The sequence below is a fragment of the Conger conger genome, chromosome 7, assembly GCF_963514075.1.
Source record: "Conger conger chromosome 7, fConCon1.1, whole genome shotgun sequence".
In the NCBI taxonomy this organism is placed as follows: Eukaryota; Metazoa; Chordata; class Actinopteri; order Anguilliformes; family Congridae; genus Conger; species Conger conger.
This window is the reverse complement of record NC_083766.1, coordinates 2,355,190-2,379,942: the sequence shown is the minus strand read 5'-3', so window position 1 is coordinate 2,379,942 and position 24,753 is coordinate 2,355,190. Positions and strand designations below refer to the sequence as shown.

The 24,753-nt window shown below is 42.7% G+C and overlaps 2 protein-coding genes across 3 annotated transcripts in view; one reads left to right on the top strand and one right to left on the bottom strand.

Annotated features, from left to right (window-relative positions):
• The window catches only part of LOC133132890 (histone deacetylase complex subunit SAP30L), a 35,571-nt gene extending 11,674 nt beyond the window's left edge, over positions 1–23,897 (bottom strand). The window contains exons 1-4 of one of the 2 annotated variants that reach the window (XM_061248686.1): positions 22,707–23,897; positions 21,649–21,771; positions 20,618–20,716; positions 17,073–17,197 (exon numbers count right to left, since the gene is read on the bottom strand). In XM_061248686.1, coding sequence (XP_061104670.1) covers positions 17,073–17,197; positions 20,618–20,716; positions 21,649–21,771; positions 22,707–22,892 — 533 coding nt within the window. In that variant the 5' untranslated portion in view covers positions 22,893–23,897. Of the gene's footprint in view, positions 1–16,741; positions 17,198–20,617; positions 20,717–21,648; positions 21,772–22,706 lie in introns of those variants that run through there. The other variant, XM_061248687.1, reaches the window with a different exon arrangement.
• On the top strand, positions 8,901–10,297 carry LOC133134126 (heart- and neural crest derivatives-expressed protein 1-like). Its single transcript, XM_061250560.1, has 2 exons — positions 8,901–9,374; positions 10,202–10,297. The coding sequence occupies exons 1-2, from the start codon at positions 8,901–8,903 to the stop codon at positions 10,295–10,297; spliced, it is 570 nt and encodes a 189-aa protein (XP_061106544.1).
• Positions 23,898–24,753: the final 856 nt, after the last annotated feature.

The window sequence follows — 24,753 nt, the reverse complement described above, 5'->3', positions numbered from 1 at the left end:
GAAGGAGGACAGTTGTATGCAATCTAGTAGGTAAAAAAAAAATCTGATTCCTTAAAATAATGCGCAGTATGTCACATGGCTTGTGCTCTGATGTGCTGTGGTTCATTCACAGGGGCCGTTTGATCTGTACACAGAGCTGAGATCTCAGCTTTTACGCCATTACGTTAGAAAGTATTGAAAATGAATAATAATGGTAATATTTGTATAGCGTACTACATTGGTGGGTTCTATTTATCCGGAAGATTGTGGTGTGTGCGGATTCAGGTCATTGTGTGTGTGTGTGTGTGTGCATGTGTTTGTGCGTGCATGTGTGTGTGTGTGTGTGTGTGTGCAAATGTGTGAGCATGTGTGTGTGTGTGTGCAAATGTGTGAGTATATGTGTGTGTGTATGTGTGCATGGATGTATGTGTGTGTGCAAATGTGTGCGCATGTGTACGTGTGCGTAAATGTGTGAGTATGTACAGGTGTGTGTGTGTGTGTGTGTGTATGCATGGGTGTATGTGTGCGTGCGTGGGTGTATGTGAGTGTGTGTGTGTGCGTGCGTGGGTATGAGTGTATGTGTGTGTGAGTGTATGTGAGTGTATGTGTGCGTGTGTGGGTGTCTGTGTGTGTGTGTGTGTGTGTGTATGCATGGGTGTATGTGTGTGTGCGTGGGTGTATGTGAGTGTGTGTGTGCGTGCGTGGGTATGAGTGTATGTGTGTGTGAGTGTATGTGTGCGTGTGTGGGTGTCTGTGTGTGTGTGTGTGTGCCTGGGTGTCTGTGTGTGTGCGTGCGTGCGTGGGTGTGTGTGTGCGTGCGTGGGTATGAGTGTATGTGTGTGTGAGTGTATGTGAGTGTATGTGTGCGTGTGTGGGTGTCTGTGTGTGTGTGTGTGTGTGTGTGTGTGTGTGTGTGTGTGTGTGTGTGTGTGTGTGTGTGTGTGTATGCATGGGTGTATGTGTGCGTGCGTGGGTGTATGTGAGTGTGTGTGTGCGTACGTGGGTATGAGTGTATGTGTGTGTGAGTGTATGTGAGTGTATGTGTGCGTGTGTGGATGTCTGTGTGTGTGTGTGTGTGCGTGGGTGTCTGTGTGTGTCTCCCAGGTCAGGGGCCTCCAGCGCAGGTTCCCAGGTCTGGGAGAAGTGATTGCCTCCTGGGGGTCATACACACAGGGTTTATTTGGGAAGAGGATTAAAAATATATTTTTTAAACACGGCCCCTGAAATGCACGGTCTGTTGTTGTGTGAACTGTGGGCCTGAGCTTCACTGCTGGACAGAAGCACAGTGAGCTGTTCTGCAGTAAACAGCTGGTCTGCGGTGAACAGGGATGCACAGTTCTGCTCTATTAGTTCCATACTACAAGGTTCTACACTGCATGGTTCTATACTGCATGGTTCTACACTGCATGGTTCTATACTGCATGGTTCTACACTGCATGGTTCTACACTGCATGGTTCTCCACTGCATGGTTCTACACTGCAAGGTTCTACACTCCATGGTTCTACACTGCAAGGTTCTACACTCCATGGTTCTACACTGCAAGGTTCTACACTCCATGGTTCTGCACTCCATGGTTCTGCACTCCATGGTTCTACACTGCGAGGTTCTACACTGCATGGTTCTACACTGCATGGTTCCATGCTGCATGGTTCCGTGGTTCAAGCTGAGAGTCCTGCATGCGATGCTGCGATTCTGTACTCTCTCCTAAGTTGCCGAGTGCACTGAAAATGCCAGTGAACGTATCCTGACTGGACTAAAGTGCATCCACGCATCGGGGGTGTAAATGAAAGTGTTCTCACTGCGAGCGGAGCAGAACCCCTCCTCTGTCTATGTGCGTACATATAAATACACAGCGTGTATTTCTGCGCGTACGATAATGTACACGCTGTCTAATGCATCAGCGAGGTCATGTGTCAGAGGAGCGCCATAAAAAAGGCTCGAGACGAAAGGGCGGGGGGCGGTGAGCGGGGCGGGGGGCGGTGGGGGGGGTTGGGGGTGTCTGTTTTTCCTCAGAGGCTGAGCTCCAGAGTGAATCCGACGTGGAGAAGCCAGGGTGGGGGCGGGCTGCAGATGGGGCCGGGTCCAGCTCTCACCCAAAACCCAGACGCACGGGACGGGACCGCGCTGAGGTCCCACTGGTACCGGCCCTACGGCAGCACAGACCCGGGTCCATGGCAACACAAGGCCTGGGGCTGCCAGAACATGACAGGAGGCCAAGATGAGGAAGACGAGAAAGATGTCGAAGGCTAGAAGACTTCGCCCTCCACACGCACAGAAAATAAATTCAATTCAATTGTTGGAAGTCCACATTGCAAAAGCTCGACCCATGCAAGTTCTTTACGAAATAACAAAGGTTAATCTTGTAGCACTAATGCTGTTCCACTGCTTTGACTTCCTCTCTGAAGACTCGTTCTCAGAGGACTCCGATTCTGTGCGTATAAATAGATTCCTTCCACACACAATTCGTGTGTGGCGTTGTAAATAATTCTGCAACTTATGGAAACCCTTATTATACACTGGTATTTACACATATACAGTTTGTGCAGTTATTCTATCCTCCTGTGAGGACGTCATCACAGAAATGCTGAAATAATTTCATACATCCGTGACTAGCACTACTAATTTTGGGATTGCAGAACACAAAGGACAAATGTCCATATTCCTTCTGCCTCTTTTTTTTTGCAGTAAAAATTAAGAGTAAAGTCAAGTAAAAGCAAGCATCTATATTTAGATGTATTTCTATTACTTTTTTGCTAAATAAGACAAAACTGTTGCCAATGAGGTGAGACAGTTTGACTTATTTCAAGATTTGCCAATAACATAATTACACTTGTCAAGCAAATGGTAACTCAAAACAAGCTAATACCTCAGAAAAACAAATACGATTTTCCAGACTAAAACACTTGTTAAGACAGATTGTTTTGCCGTGTGAACGAGCCTTGAAACAAACACATCTTGTCACTGCTTTTTAGGAACGGCACTGGGGTTTACATAACACATGGTACAATGTATAACTGTAGTTTTAAAAAATCAGATATTCAATATTACAGACACTCCAAACCAAATCAAACTCGACTCCATCTTAATCCATAAACTGACCCATTTCTGGATGGCCAGTTGTGATCTGAATTGGCCAATTACTTATTATGGTTTTAAGATTTCATTTGGAATTATTCTAGTGAGAGTACATCGACAACTATTGCATGTTAAGTTGTTTATAAAGAGCATTACAGAAATATAAATATAGATAAGCTGTATAAAGAGCATTACAGAAAAATTCAGGTGTTTACCTCCTGACCATGTAGCTGAAGAGCACGTTTAGATTTGGACAATGTACTCTCCTGTGTAACGCATATGAACATCCAGTCAGGCGTGAGCTTGATTTGAACGGATCCTTAAAATGAGCGGACAGTTGACCCCAGCAGACAGGCCTTCTGAAATTAAATGAAACCAATTATTGGCACAGACACCAGTGCAGTTCGATCCTGTAGCAACAAACCCGTCCGAATCCAGCCCTGGTTGGTGTCTATTGTATTTCAGTTTGTGTTTCTTCCGAACCGGGGGAACTTAATTCAGTGCCGACGTTTTTAAATAATGAAGGTGTACGCACTGGCAAGAATCAGGTCTGTGAATATAATTAACCCACTTCTGTGAGTATGCGAAGCTACTGTTCATACAGACAGCTTCTCATCAAACAGAATGTGTCATACTGTCCTTATTTTACACTGACATCAGTCCCGCGTTCTGCTGCGGTTTAAATTGGCCAGAACTTAAATGCGTAATTACAATTCCCCTAAACCAGTGTGTTTCGTCTGTCTCCGGAGATCAGAACTATTTCTGTTAACAAGCAGGAGAGGTCTGGAAGGAAAGGAGAAGTTAACGCAACCATTCCACGTCCTCAGCTCCGCCCCAAAACCGGGTGAGCTTTTAAATGGGGCCTTCCCAAGCGCTGACCACCCGCACACCGAATCACAAGTTTTAATCACTTACAGCGAGCCGGTCGGTCCTGCATCATACTTCCCGCACCCATAGAGTTTATTTTGGTTTGAAGCTGTAAGCCTACATGTCACTCATTTTCAAAAATATCATCGCAATTCTGAAGTGGCCTAAAAAACAGATATATCCAGTTGATGCTGTGCAGCATGAAAACGACCCTTCCAAATTAATTAGCTGCCTCACTGCTGGGGGTAGAGAGGGTGTGTGTGTGTGTGTGTGTGTGTGGAGGGGGGGGGGCAGGTTACATATGGCAGGTCTGCTGGGTACTACAGGCTTCTGTCCAGATGAGAGTTCTGGGGCTACGCACGGAATAAATCAATACAGAGGGCATGGGGGGTGCTCAGACGGTCTCATTACTGCTGTAAACAAACAGCAATCTGCCCCAAAAGTGCCTCGCAAACCCACCTTCAGCGCATTCCATCAGCCAGCTCTTATCTTTATTGGTAGTGGAGAAAAAAAAAAAAAACGAAACGCAAAGACAAAAAAAAAACGCTACTATGGGGCCATGGGAGCGCTTCGCAAATTCTCACAGTGCAGAAGAAGAGTGGAATTGTGGGAAAAGCGGAGAGAGTTCTGAGAAACGGGGGAGAAGGCAGAGGCGAACATCATCTCCACAATCCGCGTCCAAGGCCCAAAGGCACGCGAGGGGTGATGAGGAAAAAAGAAAAGCAATGAGTGAAAAAAAAAAAGAGTGAAAAAAGAAACGAGTGAAATTCAAAGCGAAAAAGAGGGAGAGTGGGTGAAATAAAACATTCTCAAAAGAGTAGCCAGCACGCTGAGCATGTTAATGGGCTGAATTGGGAGATATTTGTTTAAAATCTAAAACCCAGCGTAAGCAATTTAAAGTGGAGGAAAGACCAGTCATTGAAAGTCTACATGATGACACAAACAATTATGAGGGGAATTCATAACACGGCCAAGATGCATTTTGCTGACCTATTTTGGATGTTTCCATGCGAGTTCAGCATCGAGAGAGAGAGAGAGAGAGAGAGAGAGAGAGAGTGTGTGTGTGTGTGCGTGCGCAAGTGTGTGTGTGTGTGTGTGTGTGAGGGGGGGGGGGGGGGGGGGGAGACTTTTTTCTGCCAGCATCTCTAAGTGCTCCCGTTAACGCAACATTACTCAAAAAGAAAAAAAGAAAAAAAAAACGGAGGAAAAAAAAGCCAACCCCGATCCAAGTCAGTGAAACGGACGATACTTCATGGGCTGAGAAGTGTCAGCTATAAAGACCTATGGGAAAATATGACCGGTATAGTGTTTCATATCTGGATAGTGAATGTCTTAATCAACAATGTCAGGGGTTTCTTTTTGTATACACGGGTCCAAGATACTTTGATGACTACGGGAAACTGGATGGAAAGAATTTAGTTAGACAAACGGGTGATTTCGGAATGGGACTTTTAAAAGTTTGGGCATAGAAAGGTGCCCGACAGCAACACTAATATTTCGAGCATTAGGTCAGCGCCTGTTCTGATTTCTGCACAAAATCTTAATTGGAACAAAACACAATATGCCCCGGGAAACAATGAAAACAATATTATTTTCATCAATAAGTTGTACCGAGAATAAGAAATAAACTTAACTTCACAGTGGGAAGGCCTCTGCATTATTATTTTGTTTAGTGAATTACATCTTGGTACAAACAGTACCGAAACCCATGTTTAGTACTAGACTTATAAGCATAGAAATAAGAAATATAAGTAATAAGAAATAAGCATCCCAGTCGAGTTGCAGATATACTTGTTGTTGCTAGCTCCGTTCCCACCAGCACCGTACTCTCCTCCAGGACCTGGCAACCCGCGTTATAGCATTTTATTTTACTTTATTTTACTACTATATGGATTCATATTGTGAATTTGCATTGATACGATCAATCCCTGAGCTGTCACAGAAGAAACGTGTCGTGTTCAGCCTCGCAATGGCTGGCACCGACTGGGAAGACGGTAAAATATGCAGCGGACTACTTCAATATAAACACGAGCTTTGCAAGGAGGCTTTTTATGGAATATGTGTGTTTAACTGGAACCTGACACCTCTGATTTATTGCTATATTTAGATAAGAAATGCAGTAAATGGTTTCTAAATAGCGTCAAGGTCATGTAATGTAATGGGATAATGTTTTAGTCGGATAGAGATAAGATGATAGCGCGCGGGCAGCAGCGATGTGGAATGCTACTTGAACGAGGTATGAAGAATTAACAATGCCCAGCGCGAGAGGCGATAACCCGAGCGTTCCTTTCAGCTGTCTAGAGATGGCTCCCACATTATGATTAAAAACACCCCCACCCCCACCCCCACCCCAAACCCCGAAAGGTGAGTTTATAAGCAGTACTAGCACGAAAGCAGTTCATTGGAACTAGTTAGTGCCATTTCTGCGACTGGCGTTCCTTCAATTTAGAGAAAACCTTTACTCGCATTACTGGAAAATTAGCCTAATAATTTGGGAGGCTTGTGCCGTTTCAAAAATGTTTTCCTTGAATTTTAGTTTGATATTACAGTCTATAGGCTGTTACGTGTCGTTTACCACTGATTATAGAAAAAAACTGTTTGAAGTCACAGTAGTGATTAATGAAATTCGTTTATCGGTTAGGCCTATCTGCATGCACCAAAGTAACATAACTGACGAAAGGTAGACGAACTAAGGGGTTATTACACGTCTTAATAGATAACCTAGCTAAAAGACCTCATACGCCATGTCCCTCAGTTTTACTGTAGTATTTCACAACAATAGGAGCAGTACAACGACGTTTTAATTTCAACAACTGAGACGCACGGTATGCCATTTTAGGACACTACATTATTACAATAAAGGAGAATCCCAAATAGCCTATATTTCAGTGTAGGTAGGATTTACTGCATGGAAACTGTGTATTTTCGAAAACCATCACACACGCACGTGCGCGCTAGATAATTTATCAAATTAATGAATTCGTTTAATTATTTAGTTAAACAGTCCGTCTACTCTTCACAACACAAAACGATCTTGTGAAATGACGTGACATGGGCCCTTTTCTTGGCTTAATACCGCATGTTGAGGAAACACAAGGATAAGAGTTTTTTTTTTTAAAGTAAGACATGTTCATGTTAATTGACTGGTAATTATATTGACAATAACCTGTATGGTTTATAGCGTGTAAACTGAAAATGCACAACGTTTCTAAATAAAGTTTAAACATTTTTTTTTTTTTTACATTTAATATAATAATGCTATTAAAATATATTTACGTTTGAACAACTTAAAACTGAAATAGAATTTCAGATGTTGGCCGCGGTGGAGTACAAAATATGTAGCATTAAATAGTGGCTACGATAGATCTATTTAATACATGATGTTAGGTTGATTTACTGAAATTAATAATAATAAGAGCGTGTCATGCGTGGTATTGGCTATACTTGCTGTGCATATTCTTGCAGGTCTCATTTTTGACACCTATGTTGCGCACGTGTCATCATTATAGATCCATTTGCGCACTCATTCATAAAAATGTGTGGTTAGACCCTCACCCTTGTTAGCCTCGCTGATAAAGGCGACTCCCCCGTGAAATCACCCACGCAGAGTTACATCTCTATGCCGTGCGCCATAGGGACCACATCAAACCCTCAAATTAAATCATCATTTGACAAGGCAATGTGAAGAAATGGCGGACGAGGAGTTGAACTGAATGATATAATATAATTAGCACGGCTCGAGCCCAGATACAACACTCTCTTTTCACGTCTTAATAGTGACTATAATTGGCTCTTATAAATCAATATTAAAATAATCCAATTTGAATTGAAGTAGGTCTTCAGCGAAACGTTTTCAATGTGGATTGAATATTGGCTTTGATGTTTAACACAAATAGGCGTTTTGTTTGAAAGTGCGATACACACGCCCTAGCCCTATGTTTTAAATATTAATATTTATGAAATGCCTTAAGACTATATTCCTATTTATTTTCAAGTTTTCTTCGGAAAAAATAATGGTCCACCGAGAATCATAGGCCACAATTCGTTACTGAAGCTTTTCGAAAAAGCTTGAGAGAAATATTTAGGGTATATTGCAGCAGTTGTAAAACGATAAAATGCAAATATGAACACTAAAATGTTTATAGACCCATGATAACGTTAACACACGACATATATGCTTAGATAAATCTTCTCAATCAATTTTAAATAAATGTTAAAAAATACGCGAATTTTACCACATCTACATGTGAAGCACAATTCGTATTATGCTGCAACAAGAAAAAAAAAACACAACATTTGTGCGTATAAGGCCAATTTCAAGGAAGTGGACGAAAGGTCTTAATGAACATGAATTGCTTTTTAATTTTAACGTGAATTATTATCTTTACCGTTGGTAAAGTAATAGGGAAAATATAGCTCTGAGCGCCATCGCCCATCCATCTGGCACATTAAGATGTTGAGAATACGTGGTACCATGTTTCAGAGATTATGCCGTACCGTTACAAGCATCTGCACCTCCAAATCTCCTCCCCGTTTCGTGGTATCTAAACTCCTATTGGCTAGCGCGTTGTTATGCCACTTTCAGCACAATATAAACCTGGGCCTCAGCACCTTCGGCACGGGTCAGATTTCCTGCACAAATGACCATAATCCACGAGCGCAGGACTTTTCCAGCGTCTGCATAGACCTATCCGGATTTATTATATTTAATCATCGATTTCACTACAATCATTTAACAGTATGACGCTATTATTATTAACGGGAAAATAGAGATAAATAACTTTTTAAAGCATGCATTTTGAGATTGCACTTAAATCCACGAAGAATTCGCGATTCCGTGGGGCGCATAATTCCGATTAGACTATTCTGGGTATTGTTTACCACATGGACACATTCTGAAGCCAGAAAAGTAGCCGAGGACGACCATTTTCAAGACTCCAAGACGCGTCGGCTCATTTGGATCACCGTGCCATTCAAGATGAACATAATTGGGAGCTACCAGCACCATCACCTAATGCACGAGACTTTTCCGTTCGTCCAGAGGTGTCATCCCGACGCGCAGTACTTCCAGAGCTGGGTGGTGAATCACGCCGAGGTCCCCGCGGACTTTCAGATCCAACAGCCGTACTCCTCCGAGTTCAGCGCGCCGGGGGTCGTGCACGACGCCCAGATGGACGCACTGTCGGGGCGCATGGGCAAACGAAGAGCGTCGGGACCCAAGAAAGAGCGCAAAAGGACAGAGAGCATAAACACGGCATTCGCTGAACTGAGAGAGTGTATACCGAACGTTCCTGCGGACACCAAATTGTCCAAAATAAAGACCCTGAGACTGGCCACAAGTTACATCGCTTATCTGATGGACGTTCTGGCGAAAGACACTGGGGAGACCGAGGGATTCAAAGCCGAAATAAAGAAATTTGACAGTAGAGATTTAAAGCGGAAACGGGAAGCGGTACGTTCTGCGTGCCGCGCAGGAGGATTCTTGCGGTGACGTCTGTCGCATGAAGGGCAGGAATTATTATGAATATAACGACAGAAAATGTTATTAAATAAATTTAGAAAACTGAGAACCTTTCGTTTCAGTCAGATTTACGAGTGTTCCTTACCCACTGAACGGTGTTCTCGTATCATCATTAGTGTACGAAATATGCCTTTACGCAATAACAGCAGGGGCCAAATACAAGGCCTAAAACATCTATTTTGGATTTGTTTTTTCACATTTGTCATAAGATAGCAGACCTATGCTTATAAAAATATGACATTTTGCCATATTCATCGAAAAATGGCCTACAACCGACTGTTCAAAACAATAACAGGCCCATGGCAAAATGAATAACAAAATTGTTTACGGACTTGCTAACTGCAATTGTATATTATTGTGTACTATCTGTCAAGTCATGTACTCAGATTCAGGTCTTGTATTATGCATTATGCTCGTGTGCATAATACAATGCTGGATAGCCTTTTTCTAATCCAGTGATTTATTTAGAAAGTCAGTTACAAATAGGCCTACAGATCTACACACTACGCCTTAAACTCCTCTGAAGGCTACTAAAAAATGGGCTGATATGGAAAGTATTTCGTGCTGCAGGTTCAGATGCACGCAGAGATGATTAGAATGGATTTCTGTAGCCACATCTATTGCACTGCGCGTTGTGCATCAATGACAGTGTTACCACACGGGTTGTTTTGCACAGGACACCACTGTATTAGTCTGTGATAATGCATTTTATCATTGATTTTAAAGCTAATTCCAATGCATTCCCTCTGTTTCCACAGAATGACGGTCTTCAGGAATCATTAGGAAGCGAGAAAAAGTTCAAAGGCAGGACGGGGTGGCCGCAGCAGGTTTGGGCTCTGGAGCTGAACCAGTGACGGTCCCGGGCCGCACCGAACTGCACCCGGCACCCACCGAACTGCACCCGGCACCCGGCACTCAGACCCGGTATTCAAGCGGTCGCGTCTGGGAATACAACCACTCGTACACTTGTCAAAGTGCAATGTTATACTCTGGGGGAAATATTAAGAGGACTTGGAAAAACAGTATTATTGCCGATAATTTAACCGTCTTCTTAATTTGTTTGTGCTATGGTTGTACCGAACTGTGATATTTCCCACATTATTTAAAACTAAATCATAAAAGAATGAAAAAAAAAAGCAATTTTGTTGTGTTACGTTATTTTTAGTGAACAAAAGGTGATTTAAGCGATGCTCTTGATCTTGTAATGTTATGGACACGTTAGCACTAGATACATTTCAACAGAGGTGGTATTGACAAGCAAGCATTGTTTTTGTCGTACTGTATTCTGTGTGTGTGTGTGTGTGTAAATGTTTGAATCTACCTCAAATTACTGTCACCTTAAATTTGACTCAGATTAAATAAATATTATAATCATAAAATGATCTGTATTCCCAAATACAGCGAATACTAATATAATACCCTTTGTCACAGTACCCACTTCACATTAATTTCTATCCGGAAAACTATTAGGCTAATTATTACCATTATTATTATTATTATTATTATTATTATTATTATTATTATTATTACTACTACTACTGCTGCTGCTGCTACTGCTACTACTACTATTATGGTTATTTCAACGTAGTTCCTTTCATATAAAAATACAAATAAACATAATACAATTAAAATAAGATTAAGTTTATAGCCTACGATAATAAATGAAAGGGCAAAAGACGTATCAGGTGCTTGATTTGATGGTCATAACCGGTTGAAGGAGGCTGCAAAACTACATTATTTTATCTATTATTGAAGGTTTTGCCCGTTACATTAGCACATTCGTCCAGAGTAAAACCATATTCTCATTTAAGAAAGTGGTAAAATCATTGGCAACGCAATCGCAAATAACGGAAATGGTTCTGTAACAAAGGAGACATAGGTTAACGACTGTCCAATTCATTGGGCTAGGTGCTGTGCTCCAAGTGTAAGGACAAAACGCATTAAAGGGACCCTTAAATTTAATCTAAAATTATTTGCCACTAATAATACTATCCGATACATTAATGTAATAATATACGAGAACTAGTAGCCTAGTGTTATATTATACATTCTATATATCTTACGCAAGTATAAATCAATGGGTAGCCCTATACTGAAAATGTAAATAATGTAGCTTGCGGAGTGCCATATGATTGATGTAGGTCTAACAATATAGAAATCAACCTGTACTAATAGACGACTAATACACAGTTCAGCTTTAATACCTATACACATTGTATTTTCCATACTTATGTTACGATATTGAAATGTATTTGGAAAGAATGCTCAAGAGATCCTGAGCAGATGGAGTTTGTCTTCGGTTGGGCCCATCGCTCGATTCGTAGGAGTGGGCCTATTTGCTTTCGATAAATCTCTGTGTTTATTCACGCGTTCCTTATCTCGCGCTCGGTGCTGCGGAAACACGAAAACACGCGAAGCCGCGAGACTCCGCGGAGCCGCATACAAATTCCTCTTCCGACTTTTTTTGGGTCCATTCGGAACCTGGCAAGAATCAATGTCAGCCCGGTTCTGCAGAGGTGACGCAATTACGTTGCTCTCCGCGGGCGCCCTTTCCCGTAACCTTCGATAAATAAACAAGCGTCAACATGCATAGAAAATTATACTTTGATGTTAAGAGTCCATATTTTCCAGCAAGAATTGCGCATAACATCTACCCACGCTAATTAGTAAATTAAAATGTGGAGCGAATGTCCGCAATTGTAGCTAGTACTAGGGAATTGTATATTTTCTCTTTATTCGAAATTGAAGCGCACGCATAGCTATGGTGCGACTTAATATTTGGCCGATTATATAAAAAGGGATTCATGAGAAATATCTGCTGTCCAGTTTATGATTCAATTAACCCCTGAAAATAGCACGTAAGGCAGAACCTATAACAGCCTCCTGGATGCCCATATCTACAGTCCTCTTGACCGGGGCAGAAGGAGTTCTCGGTTGACTGCACAGTTTAACACTTTCCATCAATCAATCGCAGCATCAATGGAAAGGTGTAAGCTGGTATTATCAGCCCCAGGCAGACTTTTGAAGTTTCTAAAACAAAATAAAATGGAATTAAGTTGGAATTGTAGGCCTAAATGCTCGAAAACCAACGTCATGAAGTCCTCTTAACGCTGTACAGCCACGGGGAAACATCAAGCGGCAGGCCTCTGTTCTACACTGGACAACGGACATTCAAAATTATTTGGGTTAATATCAACAGATTCGGGGTAGAAGCAGACGCATGTGGAAAATCACTCAAACCCCAATTAAATCAACCCTCAATTAAATACTGATTTAACAATTAGGTACGTTTTAGCATTCAGTAAACAGTGAAACATCTGGCCAATTCCGCATGACAAAGATTAAGCAGCCCCGTCACACGTACGAAGATGGCGGCACGTGGCACGAATTGTTTTAGGGAGCTGAACCGGGGCAGATTGATTAGCACGAGGCCTACTCACGCGTTTGCGAAGTCACGTGCCACATCAACGGGCCCACAACGCACCCAGTATGGCCGCATAATCTACGCACCAGACTACACTCTCAGAAATAAAGGCACGAAAAGTGCCTAAAATGTACAAATGTTTGTATCTGGGACGGTAGCTTATGTGCACAGAATTGTCCCCCTATCCAGTAATTCGTACTTTTAAAAAAAATATAAACGTACTTATTTGTACCCAAAGAGAACATACTGTACTTTCATTGTAGGCTACATTTTTAGGAAATGTGATGCTTAAATAACAAATTGTACCTCCACTGTCACTTTATTTCTGAGAGTGTATAACCATCCAGTGCGTGCACGAACATCTTTAAACTGAAATGTGAACAGCACATTGCCAAGTGAATGAACAGCCTACATTTACGCATTATATAAAGCGCGTACAGGCGATGTTGTGAACATGTCAATCGCTGTCAAAGGCCATTTTCAGTGGTGTCACAGCAACATTATGCGTGAGGAAAACGCACATTACCACGCTATTGGAGGCCGGGTTTGGCTACAGCCTACAAAAGGATGATCAGCCACTCATTCTAATTACTCGAGAATCATAGCTGGTACTGGAAAGCCTGTTAATTGACATCACTATATCACAACAATCACTATTTATACATGCAACGTGAAACGTGTGGCCAGAGCGGCAATTTATGCTGACATACATATTCTACGCAGCAGTTCAATTAATTATTATTATTATTATTATTATTATTATTATTATTATTATTATTTTAAGTTGGAGCACATTGGACCAAAACAATAGTCCCGTTTGGGGCCACCAAAACCCTAGATGCAGTTCTGCTGGCGGCGCACAGCCAGTTCCAACGATTCAGACATCCCAAGCAGCTGGCTATAAAAACAGCAGGCTATTTACCCAAACACGAGTTCGATTATTTATCCATAAAGCATCCTCAATACATTAAAAAAGAGAAGAAAAACCGAACTGATATCAAACTATAAATATATGGAATAACGTTTTTTGTAAAAAATAAATAAATAAATAATAATACAGAAGGCTGCAAATTGAGTACAATCGTGATTCCATTTTTCAGCGGCCACACAGGTGGATTGCTTTCCACTTCCCACACTCAGAAGCGTTTCGTGGAAGCCAGAGTAGAGACGTGAGGACGAAAGTGTGGGAATGGTTCATTATTTTATACGGAGCTTCTGGTGTTGGACCGCTGATGGCGTATTGAGCACCAGGGTGGAGGGAGACGAAACCGCAAATTACTACAATGGTGCCACCAAGTGGCAAGGCATACAACAGACTGTTATGTGACTTATTTCATCAGGAACTTTGCTGCTTCGAAAGACAACAAACAAGCAGTCCTATGTGGGCGACTTGACGAATGCTTTTCGTGTCACGGTACTATCCCAGAAGAAAGAAAAAAACAAAAACAAAACATACGCAACATATTATCAGAAAGCCCTACAAGATTATGACTACCCAGGAACACCGTGAAACGGTTATTTAAAAAAAACAAAAATTAAAAATAAAAACCGTTCCAAACAAATTAAATCGCACATTTCTGAGTTTAAACTATAGGTGGGTAAAATGAGTAACAAAAACAACAACTTGTTATTTGTTCAGTTAAAATCACTCGCGCGCTTATAGACTACATTTCCATCACGTGGGCACAGGCGCGGCAGCAGCAGTAAAATAATGGATAAATAACGCTTGATCTGGACACGTGACATTTATTAAACGCAATATAGGTATGCGCTTGTGAATTACCTGGAACAGCAATTTCGTCAATGTAGCACAGCCAGAGTTAACATTATGCAGAAAGCTTGGGGGGGGGGGGGGGGGGGGGGGGGGGGGGGGACATGACAAACTATATTCTACATGCCAAAGTTATCATCAACATTTATCTACATATAGCACAAAGGTGGACAACTGTAAATAAACTTAAAATGAGAAGAAAAAAATATATAATACAGAAAACATGATTAAGCTCAGTACTAGCACCACAACACCGCCCGACACCTCTCTGAGATCAGTTCTTCCAACATACATCACAACATGGATATGCAGTGTTAGCCCAGAAAACAAATTTACAACGGGAAAAAAAACAAAAAAAAAAAAACACTGAGACACTATGACACTATGCCTAGCAGAGCTCATGCCTTTTGACAAGGCAGCTGAGTTTACTAGGTCCCTACAATAGTAGAGTCACGTCCCAGTGGCTTTTACCATTGTTACCTCCTAACACCCCCCCCACCCCCCAATAACAGCTGCCAAGAAGGCATCAGAAACAGAGAATAACCCTTATTTGTTCCTCTTAAAACATAAGTGCCAGCGTTGGTGTCACTACAGAATTGTGGAACATTATGAACCATAATGGCTATTTGTACATCTGTTGTCTTTAAGAGTCAGCATGAACATGACCAATGCACACCCTCGGCTGGCCCTCAGACCGCCACGGATGCTGGCGAATAATAAACTGAAAGATTCAGTTTACTAAGCCTTTCAAGTTCTACCACACTGACGACTGGACATCTACACCTTTATTCTATGAAACAAAAGGCCTTTTCTCCATAGTGAGTATTTACAGTAAAAACTGTCTAATCGACATATTAGACATTTAGTTTTATGGGTGAAAAGTAATGCAAGTCTTCATTTATTAACAATAAACCACCATTTCATTTTCAGCGTGAAAGTTACCACTGTCTGAAAACAGTGCGTGGAATGATCATGATTCGAAGGTTGTGGGGAGAAAAAAAAACTGACAAGTGAAGAAACTGGACATTTAAAATAATGTCACTTCCCAACAGACCCAGAGCAAAGCGGTGTGGGGTTCTGAGCCCTTTTACATTGTAGTACAGAGGAACCAGAAAAAAGAAGAAAAAAAAAAAAAAAAAAAAAAAAGTCATCCATTTTGAAACACCTTGATTTCATTTGACACAAAGCAGACCAGAAAGATGGTGCCTTTTTTTTTCATACACACACACAAACTAACTAAAACATTCGTACATTTCAGCGGACAGATCCAATTATCTGAAGAGACGTGGGGAGGGAAATGCAGCCCACAATGAGCAGGTTCCTCAGCCTTCTGAAGGACTGAGGTTATTGGGCCAGTGTCACAGACACAGATTAAGCTTAGTCCTGGACTAAATGTAGTTTTTTTTATGATGGAGAATCTCCATTCAATTTAGTCTTGGACTAGGCTTGGGCGGCCTGTAGCCTAGTGGCTGAGGTACATGACTGGGACCTGGAAGGTCAGTGGTCCAAGCCCCGGGGTAGCCACAATAAGATCAAGTGCAGCTGCTGGGCCCTTGAGCACGGCCCTTAAACCGCACATTGCTCCAGGGGGGATTGTCCCCTGCTTAGTCTAATCAACTGAAAGTCGCTTTGGATAAAAGCGTCAGCTAAACAACACATTATTGTTACTGTTATGAATCTGTGTGTGTGTGAAGCTGGCTGGTTGTGTGTTATAGCTCTGCTCATGCCGTCCACAGACAGAAGGGCAGGAACAACAGAGCTGAAGGATCGGTTACACAGAGAGGTCCATCAGGGCAGGGGGACTGCAGGCCTCACTGAGCAACGTCAATCGTCTCCCAATGCGTTGCTCAAAAGGGCAAAATCCATCTTCAGTCTCACTGCACGAGTCCATATTGAAATAACGCCAATTTCTGTAGCATCAGCGACTCTACTGGACCACAGCACTGTCGTTCTCTCAATGAAAATCAGAAGAATCTTTTTTTTTTTTTTTTTTTTGCACGGGGGTTTGGCACTCAATGAACAGCTAAGACATTGTGTCAAAACTTTAAAGTACAAAAAGAAAAAAAAGAAAAAGTATTCATATCTTTTCCCTCAGCCAAACTGTGTCTCGTATTTTATATTTCATTCAACTGCAACACAAGTTGTTCAGAAAAACAACATTTGCTACTTTTGTCTTTTGTTTTGTATTTAAAAAGTTGGAAAGACTCACCAGTAAATCAGGAAGGTGAGTTTATAATCCTTTGTATCATAAAGTTAAGCATAAAGACATAATCTGGGGCTTTAATTTAACGTGTTATTTTTTCTAGATAATGACCTTCTCGGGTAATAAATTCTCCGGGCTGAGTCAGTCTTAACTTAGGCCAGGCTGGGAGCAGCCCTTCCCTGCACCCACACACCCACCAAACCAGAATCCCCCTGAAAGGTGTGCCCTTACTCCAGCGGCTTGCTGCTGTCCGCTTTCTGGTCCAGTCGGCTCTTGTTGCTCTTCACCATGTAGATGAAGTAGGTCAGCGTCTCCTTCTCGTTCACCGGAATGTTCCGGAAGTGACGGCTCACCGTCTGCAAAAAACACGACCGCACGAGCGCAATCTGCGTTATACAATTGCGAAGATGACAAAAAAAATAGGTGGGGGAAAAAAACAAGACAAACGGACAGCAGCACTGCGGATGACAAGCCTGAATGTACACGAGAATGAGACCTGGCAGAAAAAAGTATTTTAGTCATTTGCCATAATACTTTTTAAAAATATGATTTATTTTATGTTCAGTATAGGTTTCAGAATAGCAGAATATACGGTTCTTGAGATTAAGACCAGAGACTCATGTCCCCCTCAGTGGACAAAAATGTACTGTTTGGTTTCAGGTGGATATCAAGCAATTAATTATTTTATTTTTTTTGCCTGCAACGTAGTCATACTTCCCCCCTCGGAAAATAAAAACAGGCCCAGCTCCAGAACCAAGGAACAGCAAAGCGAGGGAGGGGGACCGTTCTGCAGGGGAGTCAGCCCGACTCTAACAGGGCAGACAAATTTACGGACAAATTTACGGACACCATCACTGACCCTACAGTCTGAGGCGCGACAGCCGCGCTCGGTCGACCCGCAGACGGCGAGCTGTAATTGGAAGGAGCTGGGGACCGCGCGCTTTATTAATGGCGTGCCAGGCTCATTACAGAGAGGCCGTGGAAACATTCAACTTACAGCGCGGCTTCGTTTGTGTTTACAGAGCGCCTAATCACTCAGCCGGGCGGCGCACTGGCGCGCTGGTGCGGACAGGGGCGAGGGCCAGCCGGGGATTACGGCTGCCTCACCTGCCCATCGCACAAACACTCCTAACAACCGCCGGACCACCAATTACTCCCCACGTCCCAGGTCTCACTACATACATCAGCGTTTGTGTACCATAAAGGCTGCATTAATCACCAAGCGCACCGGTTCAATAGCCCTAATTTGAGGGCACGGCACGTTTGTTTTTGCGAACTCGCGAAAGCTAATGGAGCTCCCGCGACTTTTAAACAGGCACGCGATTTGTTACGCTGTCAGACCGGCGTACTGTAATTTCCCCGTGTGTGGGATGCACGACTCGGCGTCATTGTTAGTTCGTGCACAGGCGATCCTGTGGGCGAAGAGAGCGGCTTAACTCCGCTGGTGTGCTAAATTCATTCTCTCAGAATGCCAGTTTGGGAGAACCCCCCCCCCAACTCCATTTTTACTGAACTGCCATTTTTGTAACTTTCATAAGTACTTAAAACTGAACAGTTGACGCAAGTCATCTGATATTTTCATTCTGGTAGTGGAGTCGCGGGCAATTACAGTGTGAAAGCTAAGGCCGGCGGAATGCGTCACAAGTTTAAGAAACTCGCATGCAATGGAAGTCCGGGTTTGATACTCGAAAATGCCTGCTTCCTATCCACATGACAACAAAGACGGTACTGTTTGTCATTTGGGTATATTGATGTTAAGCAGCGTTCAAGGGCGAGTTAATTGAAATAAGCTTATTTTTACAAGAAACGAGTTTGCACTAGAAAGAACCGAGCCGCTTTTCCCCATTAAGCTTGACTAGCTTTTGGCCGGTGCCGTTCCACCTACAACAGCCAGTTTACCTTTAAAGACTACAGAACAGATGTTCCGCAGAACTGGCCCAGATCGTTTAATGCGTCCACGCCAAACGAGGACAGCGAACGTGCAGCCAAGGCTGCTCCAAGATTAAAGAAAACGTTTCTCTCTTTGCGCCGGGACCCTGTACATCCTCAAAATTAAGCAGTGTATTTCGAAACATTTAGAGCAATCTTTAATCATTTACCCTGGGGGCGTGCACCGCGGGGCCGTTCTTAAAGTAAGAACCCATGGGATAATATATTTGGTTGCGCTAAACATTTGTGGCAACAAAACAAACAAAAATAAATCCGTATGATAAATCTGGCCTACCATTGAGCTTTTTTGGAATCAACTCAAACATTTTCACTTATGAAAACATACGGTCTTGTCCAAGTGAACAAAAACCCATTTCAAACTAAACGGGCATTAAGTATGCAGCAAATTTATAGATCCTTCTTCTGTACTTCCTGCACTTTTTAGCTGGACAGTAAAGCACTTTTGAAACATTTTGGCACCCAAGTCAGATGGGCTGCCTGATGCAAGAATTTGTGTGTACAGATTTGTTCTTAAATCACTTAAGTCTCTTAAGACTCAATCGACAATGTTCTCTCATAAAGATGTCTTTCTTAGACAGGAACAACATCTACAAGTGGCCCCAACCTGGAAGTGCATGTCAGCTCGCCTGGCACACAGAACTTGGATTACATTTTCTAACTAGGCATTGCAGATCAAATATGAATCGAGTCTCATCAACTGGATTGCTTATTTCTCACCAAAAATTATTTCAGAAATGCATTTTTAGTGAACGGTTTAGGAAGAAAATGAGGACGTTTATCAACGGTCCGTCAGATTACTCTGCTACGCCGCAAAAGAAAGAACCGCAGCCCAATCAGGCATCAGTCGTTCCTTGTTCTTGTTAATCCCATTGGCCGTCGATCCGACGGAACCAACGACAGTACCTTTTACACCGTACTATAACGGACATGTTCATTTAGGACAGCTGTCAGAGTGTAGGTGTGTATTGTTGAATCCTACGTGGCACAGTCGTTCGAGCCCTTCATTCCAAAAAGAGAGAAATGTATTAAGCTTGCTAAAAATGTTCCTGCATGAGGCCCATTGTAGTTGTCGCTGTGCTGCATTAAAGATGATGCGGTCAGGCTGTACTATCCAGCGTCTCCCTGAGCTACCAGGACATATAAGGGAAGGGAAGACTGCAGCACGGCAGCGCTAACACTGAGCCAATAAAGGGATTCGTATTTATTTAACCACAACAGACAGAATAAGGTCCAGCGCGGTGAAGCGTGTGGAAACTCCTATCCCCTTCCCCCGTTCCCATCGAGTGGCAGTTGTGGAAAATATTTTCTTAACACTTTCCGGGTCACCTCGGAGATGTTAGTCAGTTGGAACTATAACCGCTGAACACACCTGTATCCTTCCATCTCCTGCTGGCTGAGCACGGTGAAGAAGGCAGCCGACCTTCAGAAGGTGCGCGGATCACTGTGCTCAACCAGCGGAAGGATACATGTGTGTTCAGCGGTTATAGTTCCAACCGTCTAACTTCTCCGAAAACATCGTCTCTCGTTTTTAACAATCCTTTTCCCACACACGTATTTCAAATACACACGATACCTTGTGTAAATAAGATAGCTTCGGAGTTGCTGTAAGGTGCACTTCTACACTTTGAGGGAGGTAGGCTACGGACTCCTATAGGCTCCAAGCCTGTATGCTAAACTAACACATTATGCTAACATGAAAATCGAGCCAGCGAATGCACAAAAATGAAATCGATGTCGGAAAAAATGTATATATCCCAAAATGTTGGTGTACTCCTGTAAGGGAGATGTAACGTGCAGGTCCGTAAGGGGTGCCGGGTCTGAGTTACCTCTGCCAGCTGGGCCTTGTTCAAGCCGGGCCGCGTCTGCAGCTTGTAGTGCCGTTTGTAGCGCCTGAGGGTGTTCACCTGCAGCTGAAACAGATCCACCTGCGGAGACACGAGCCCTCTTTAAGGTGCAAGATCACAGAGGTGTGACCGGAACGTTCCCAACAGAACACTCTAACGCTGCCGCATCAATCACAACCGGCTCATTCAGAACGAATGGAGTTATAGAACGCCGACACAGAATACTACCAAAACATTCCAAAAACCTACGCTTCAAAGGGTTTACACAAACCGTTCCATAACTCTTTGTGACACCTTTTCAAAAATGTTAAACTTGCATTACACCTGGTCACTTTGCTCAAGTATATAATTATATCTTTTTTTGTTGTGTTTTTTTGAGCACAGAAAATGTAATTCCAGGCACTGGTGGCTATGGCAACAGTACTGAATCTTCAGTTTGATCTCTGAAGGGGTCTTTTTAAAATGAGAAGATAATCATGGACAGAGTTCAGGGACATGGGCTGATTTTATAGTCAGCAGTTGGGCACAGTTCATATAAATATATGTCTATGCAGAAAATATAACAAATTCAAAAGCTAAAAATTTGAGCTTCTAATGTGAACCAGGCTCAATTATAGTATTTCATTCCATGACAATGACGACTATAATGTGTCATGCCCGGATTGATGAAGACATTGAAACTGCAAGAAACTGGGTTCAGAAAGTAGTGCGTGAATTCTCTTCGTGATGGCCAGAAATGGCAATGTGTTTGCTAACCAAAACCTGGGTTCAAATAGTATTCGTTTTGGACTGAAATACCGTTCTGCATTTGACTAAGCTTGCCCGGTTTATTGGAACAAATGAAATGATCCCAAAAGAGTAAAACTACACCTATCTGCTCCTCATTACAGGCTCAAATACACCAGGCAAGATCAACAGAGCACAGAGAAGTATTTGAATCCAAAACGAACACGATCTGAAGCCGTCGGCTTGCCTTGAGCGGGAGCACACAGAGAGCGGTTTTTAGGCTTCACCTCGGGGATCTCCACGTCGTGGTCCGGGGACTCCCCTCCATCGTCACTCGTCTTCCTCTTCCTCTTGTTGCGGACGCTCTGGATGAAGTTCTTGTGGAAGTCACAGATGTACAGGTGTCTCACCTGTAAGCAGGAGGGCACATGACCCACAGCGTCCACAGCAGTGCCCACCTCACCCGCACACCCGTCTCCCTGCCCCTCACACCTGTCTGCCCCTCACCCGCACACCCGTCTCTTCAGCACAGGAATGAGTGGTTGCCCTTGCCGGTTACAATGTTGCATCTTAAGAACCGAAAAGTTTTCTGCACGTTACATTAGATTTACATTTTATTTAGCAGATGCTTTTATCCAAAGTGACGTACAAAAACCGCATAGCAAGGTCATAGAACAAACAACAGAACAGATCGCAAAGTGGGTCACTATGTCCAGTAGTGGCGCTTTGTAATGCTGGGCCCGACCAAAGATTTTAGCGGATAGGCCGGGCTCAGGTTCACACGGAATTCCCTGCAGTATGGAGCACAGCACACATAATGCATCGGTGGCTTCTCTGCTTTTCAAGAGCCGAATTAGCATTCATGTGGCGGCATTCAGTCCTAGCGCACCTGGCAACCGGTGGCTTCCTTAGCAACAAGCCTTTTTAGGGTAGTAAGGGGGCGTGGAAAGTGATGTCATTTTTGTTAAGGCAGTGAGGACACGCCATTTAACCACACAACTCTGTGCATTTATCCAACATTAGCAAGCTGAAAACGCGCTTCATTCACATACATTGCGACGAACTCCGCTTCGAATAAAACAAATTAAGACACAGTCCAGACGTAATACAATACATTTACCTCGCCTAAATATCAGTATTGATTCATTCAATTGTAGCCTAGCTTGCGGGCGTCGATATTATTTTTCTACAAAGTTATTATGCTAGCAAGCTAAGCTACTTTTTAATGACAATTACACGATAAGTCGCAAGCCCATCTACAGACCGATCGTTCAGGTTGCTCTACGTTCACCGTACGAACTAACAATGTCTCTGTAAAATGCAAATCTAAGATCACGTTACTTACGCTTTTGTCGATGTCCAGTTTGAGTTTCTTCTGCGATATGCTCTTCTGGATCCGCTTGCTGAAGGAGGCGTTCCCCGCGGGTCGGCCGCAGCGCTCTCCGTCTTCAATTAAACAACAACTCTGGCCGTAAAACGGCGGCGCGGACGGGCCATCGTGGCTGTCCTCTTCCGTGCTAAAACCATTCATACTGTAGGCTACTTGTCAGCCAGTATCCACTTCCCTCAACACGCTAGAAACAGCAACGCTGTGTAGGCTATTGTTATTTGCTAGCAAACTAGAGCGAGCTCCCAAGCCAGTTATGGCTGGCCACCTAACGTTTGGCAACACAGAGCTAAATAGTAACGTGCGACAGTAGTAGCCTAATTACGCAGCCCAACTTATTTTTGTGAAATAAGTCGACACAACCCCCAGGTTGAAAACACACGTCTTCACAAATCGCCAGATAGCAAATAACGTGTATATTCCACTGGAAATACAAAACAGTACTTGTACACAAGGCCTCCAACTAAACTAGTCAGATACAATGTTACTTACGTTGTTTCACTCACGGCTGTTTTGTAACGTTTGCCAAGAGCTATCGACGAATGCCAAAGATACTAGACTAGCCAATTATCAGTTCAGGACATTAGTTCCAGATAACATGCTTGCTTTCTCCGAACATTAACGGTAGTCGATATTGAAAATCTGAGAGTTAACAAGCAAGCAAGGATCAATCTGTTGACGCTGGCACGAGCTAACGTTAGTGACTGGCAAGGTAAACGATAGGTGACTGACAAACGCTAGTTCTGCTACTGCGCTAGAAAACGTTACGTGAAATGAATAGCAGTACATGAAATCTATCAAGAGCTGTACGTTCCTAACTCAAGAGATAACATTACCGTTCTAATAACGCTTTCATTTAACTACTACATAAGCTAGCAGGTAGCTAACAACTAACGTTACGAGTCGAAATGTGTAAAAGCCAAATTCCTTGAGTTTTCTACGGTCGATTCCAGATATCACTAACTGTAGGTTATTTAATCGCGCTACCCAAAACAACTCAACGCGGACCGACGTCTCACGAAAGCTTAGGAATCGTCACTTTCGAAAATAAAATTAGATTCTTCGCTTGCTCCAAATATCCCCAAAAAAATGATTGTAATGTTATCAAGCTAAGTTACATATCTAAATGGTACAATGTAACTGCACGTCTAATCCTTACCGCGGAAGTCTAGGCGCTAAACTGTGATTGGTTAATTTTCTATATAGGCGGGCTTTACTAAAATCATTTCGTATTGTATTGGCTGGTGTCACTACTTCCTGAATCTCCGGCGCTGTTTTGAGATGTTCGAAGGATCTGCAGAAGGCAGAGTGACACCATGGCTTGTGTGTCAATAAACGTGTATCAGTCGATATGCATACATGCATATTGATATAGCTAAACATAGAGAGCCCGCGGCTTCCCGAATGCGCCGTGACCGGAGTTAGTCAACTTATCTGAAACTCATTCACTCACCTACTACCGTGACCGTCTTCACGAACCCGTGTTGTGACAAAATGTAACAAATTGTCTAGGAAATATAGTCCATGTTTCTGACTCACTTTTGGTACGTTTTAAACCTGAGTAACAAATTTGATCTTAATTTTATCTACTCCTACTCCAAATCATATTTTATATCAGTTTGCTTTTATCCTGTTTTCATGACATTTTAATAAAGTGTTTCTCATTTTCACTTTGCTTGTTTCATCAACCTCCATGCATAATTTGCACACTTAAAACGTCATTTTGAAGTTATTATTATTATTATTATTATTATTATTATTATTATTATTATTATTATTATTATATCCTGTTCCATTTCAAACGGGCCAGGGAGCAGAGCCTCATGAACTGTGACGAATGTGACGTAATGCAGCATCTTTTCTCAACAGAAAACAAGAGGCATCGCCGTTCTGGAACTGAGCTAACCAGGGTGTTTCACCACTCCCATGAAGGAAACTACAGCGGTCCTGCCGAGCGAGACGTTGAATAAATATCCCATACGGACGATGGTGAAAAATGCATCAT

Excerpts from the sequence above, each read along its gene's own strand:
- LOC133134126 (XM_061250560.1), top strand. The coding sequence starts at position 8,901 with ATGAACATAATTGGGAGCTACCAGCACCATCACCTAATGCACGAGACT. Across the intron at positions 9,375-10,201 it reads TAAAGCGGAAACGGGAAGCG|AATGACGGTCTTCAGGAATC; the intron begins GTACGTTCTGCG and ends CTGTTTCCACAG.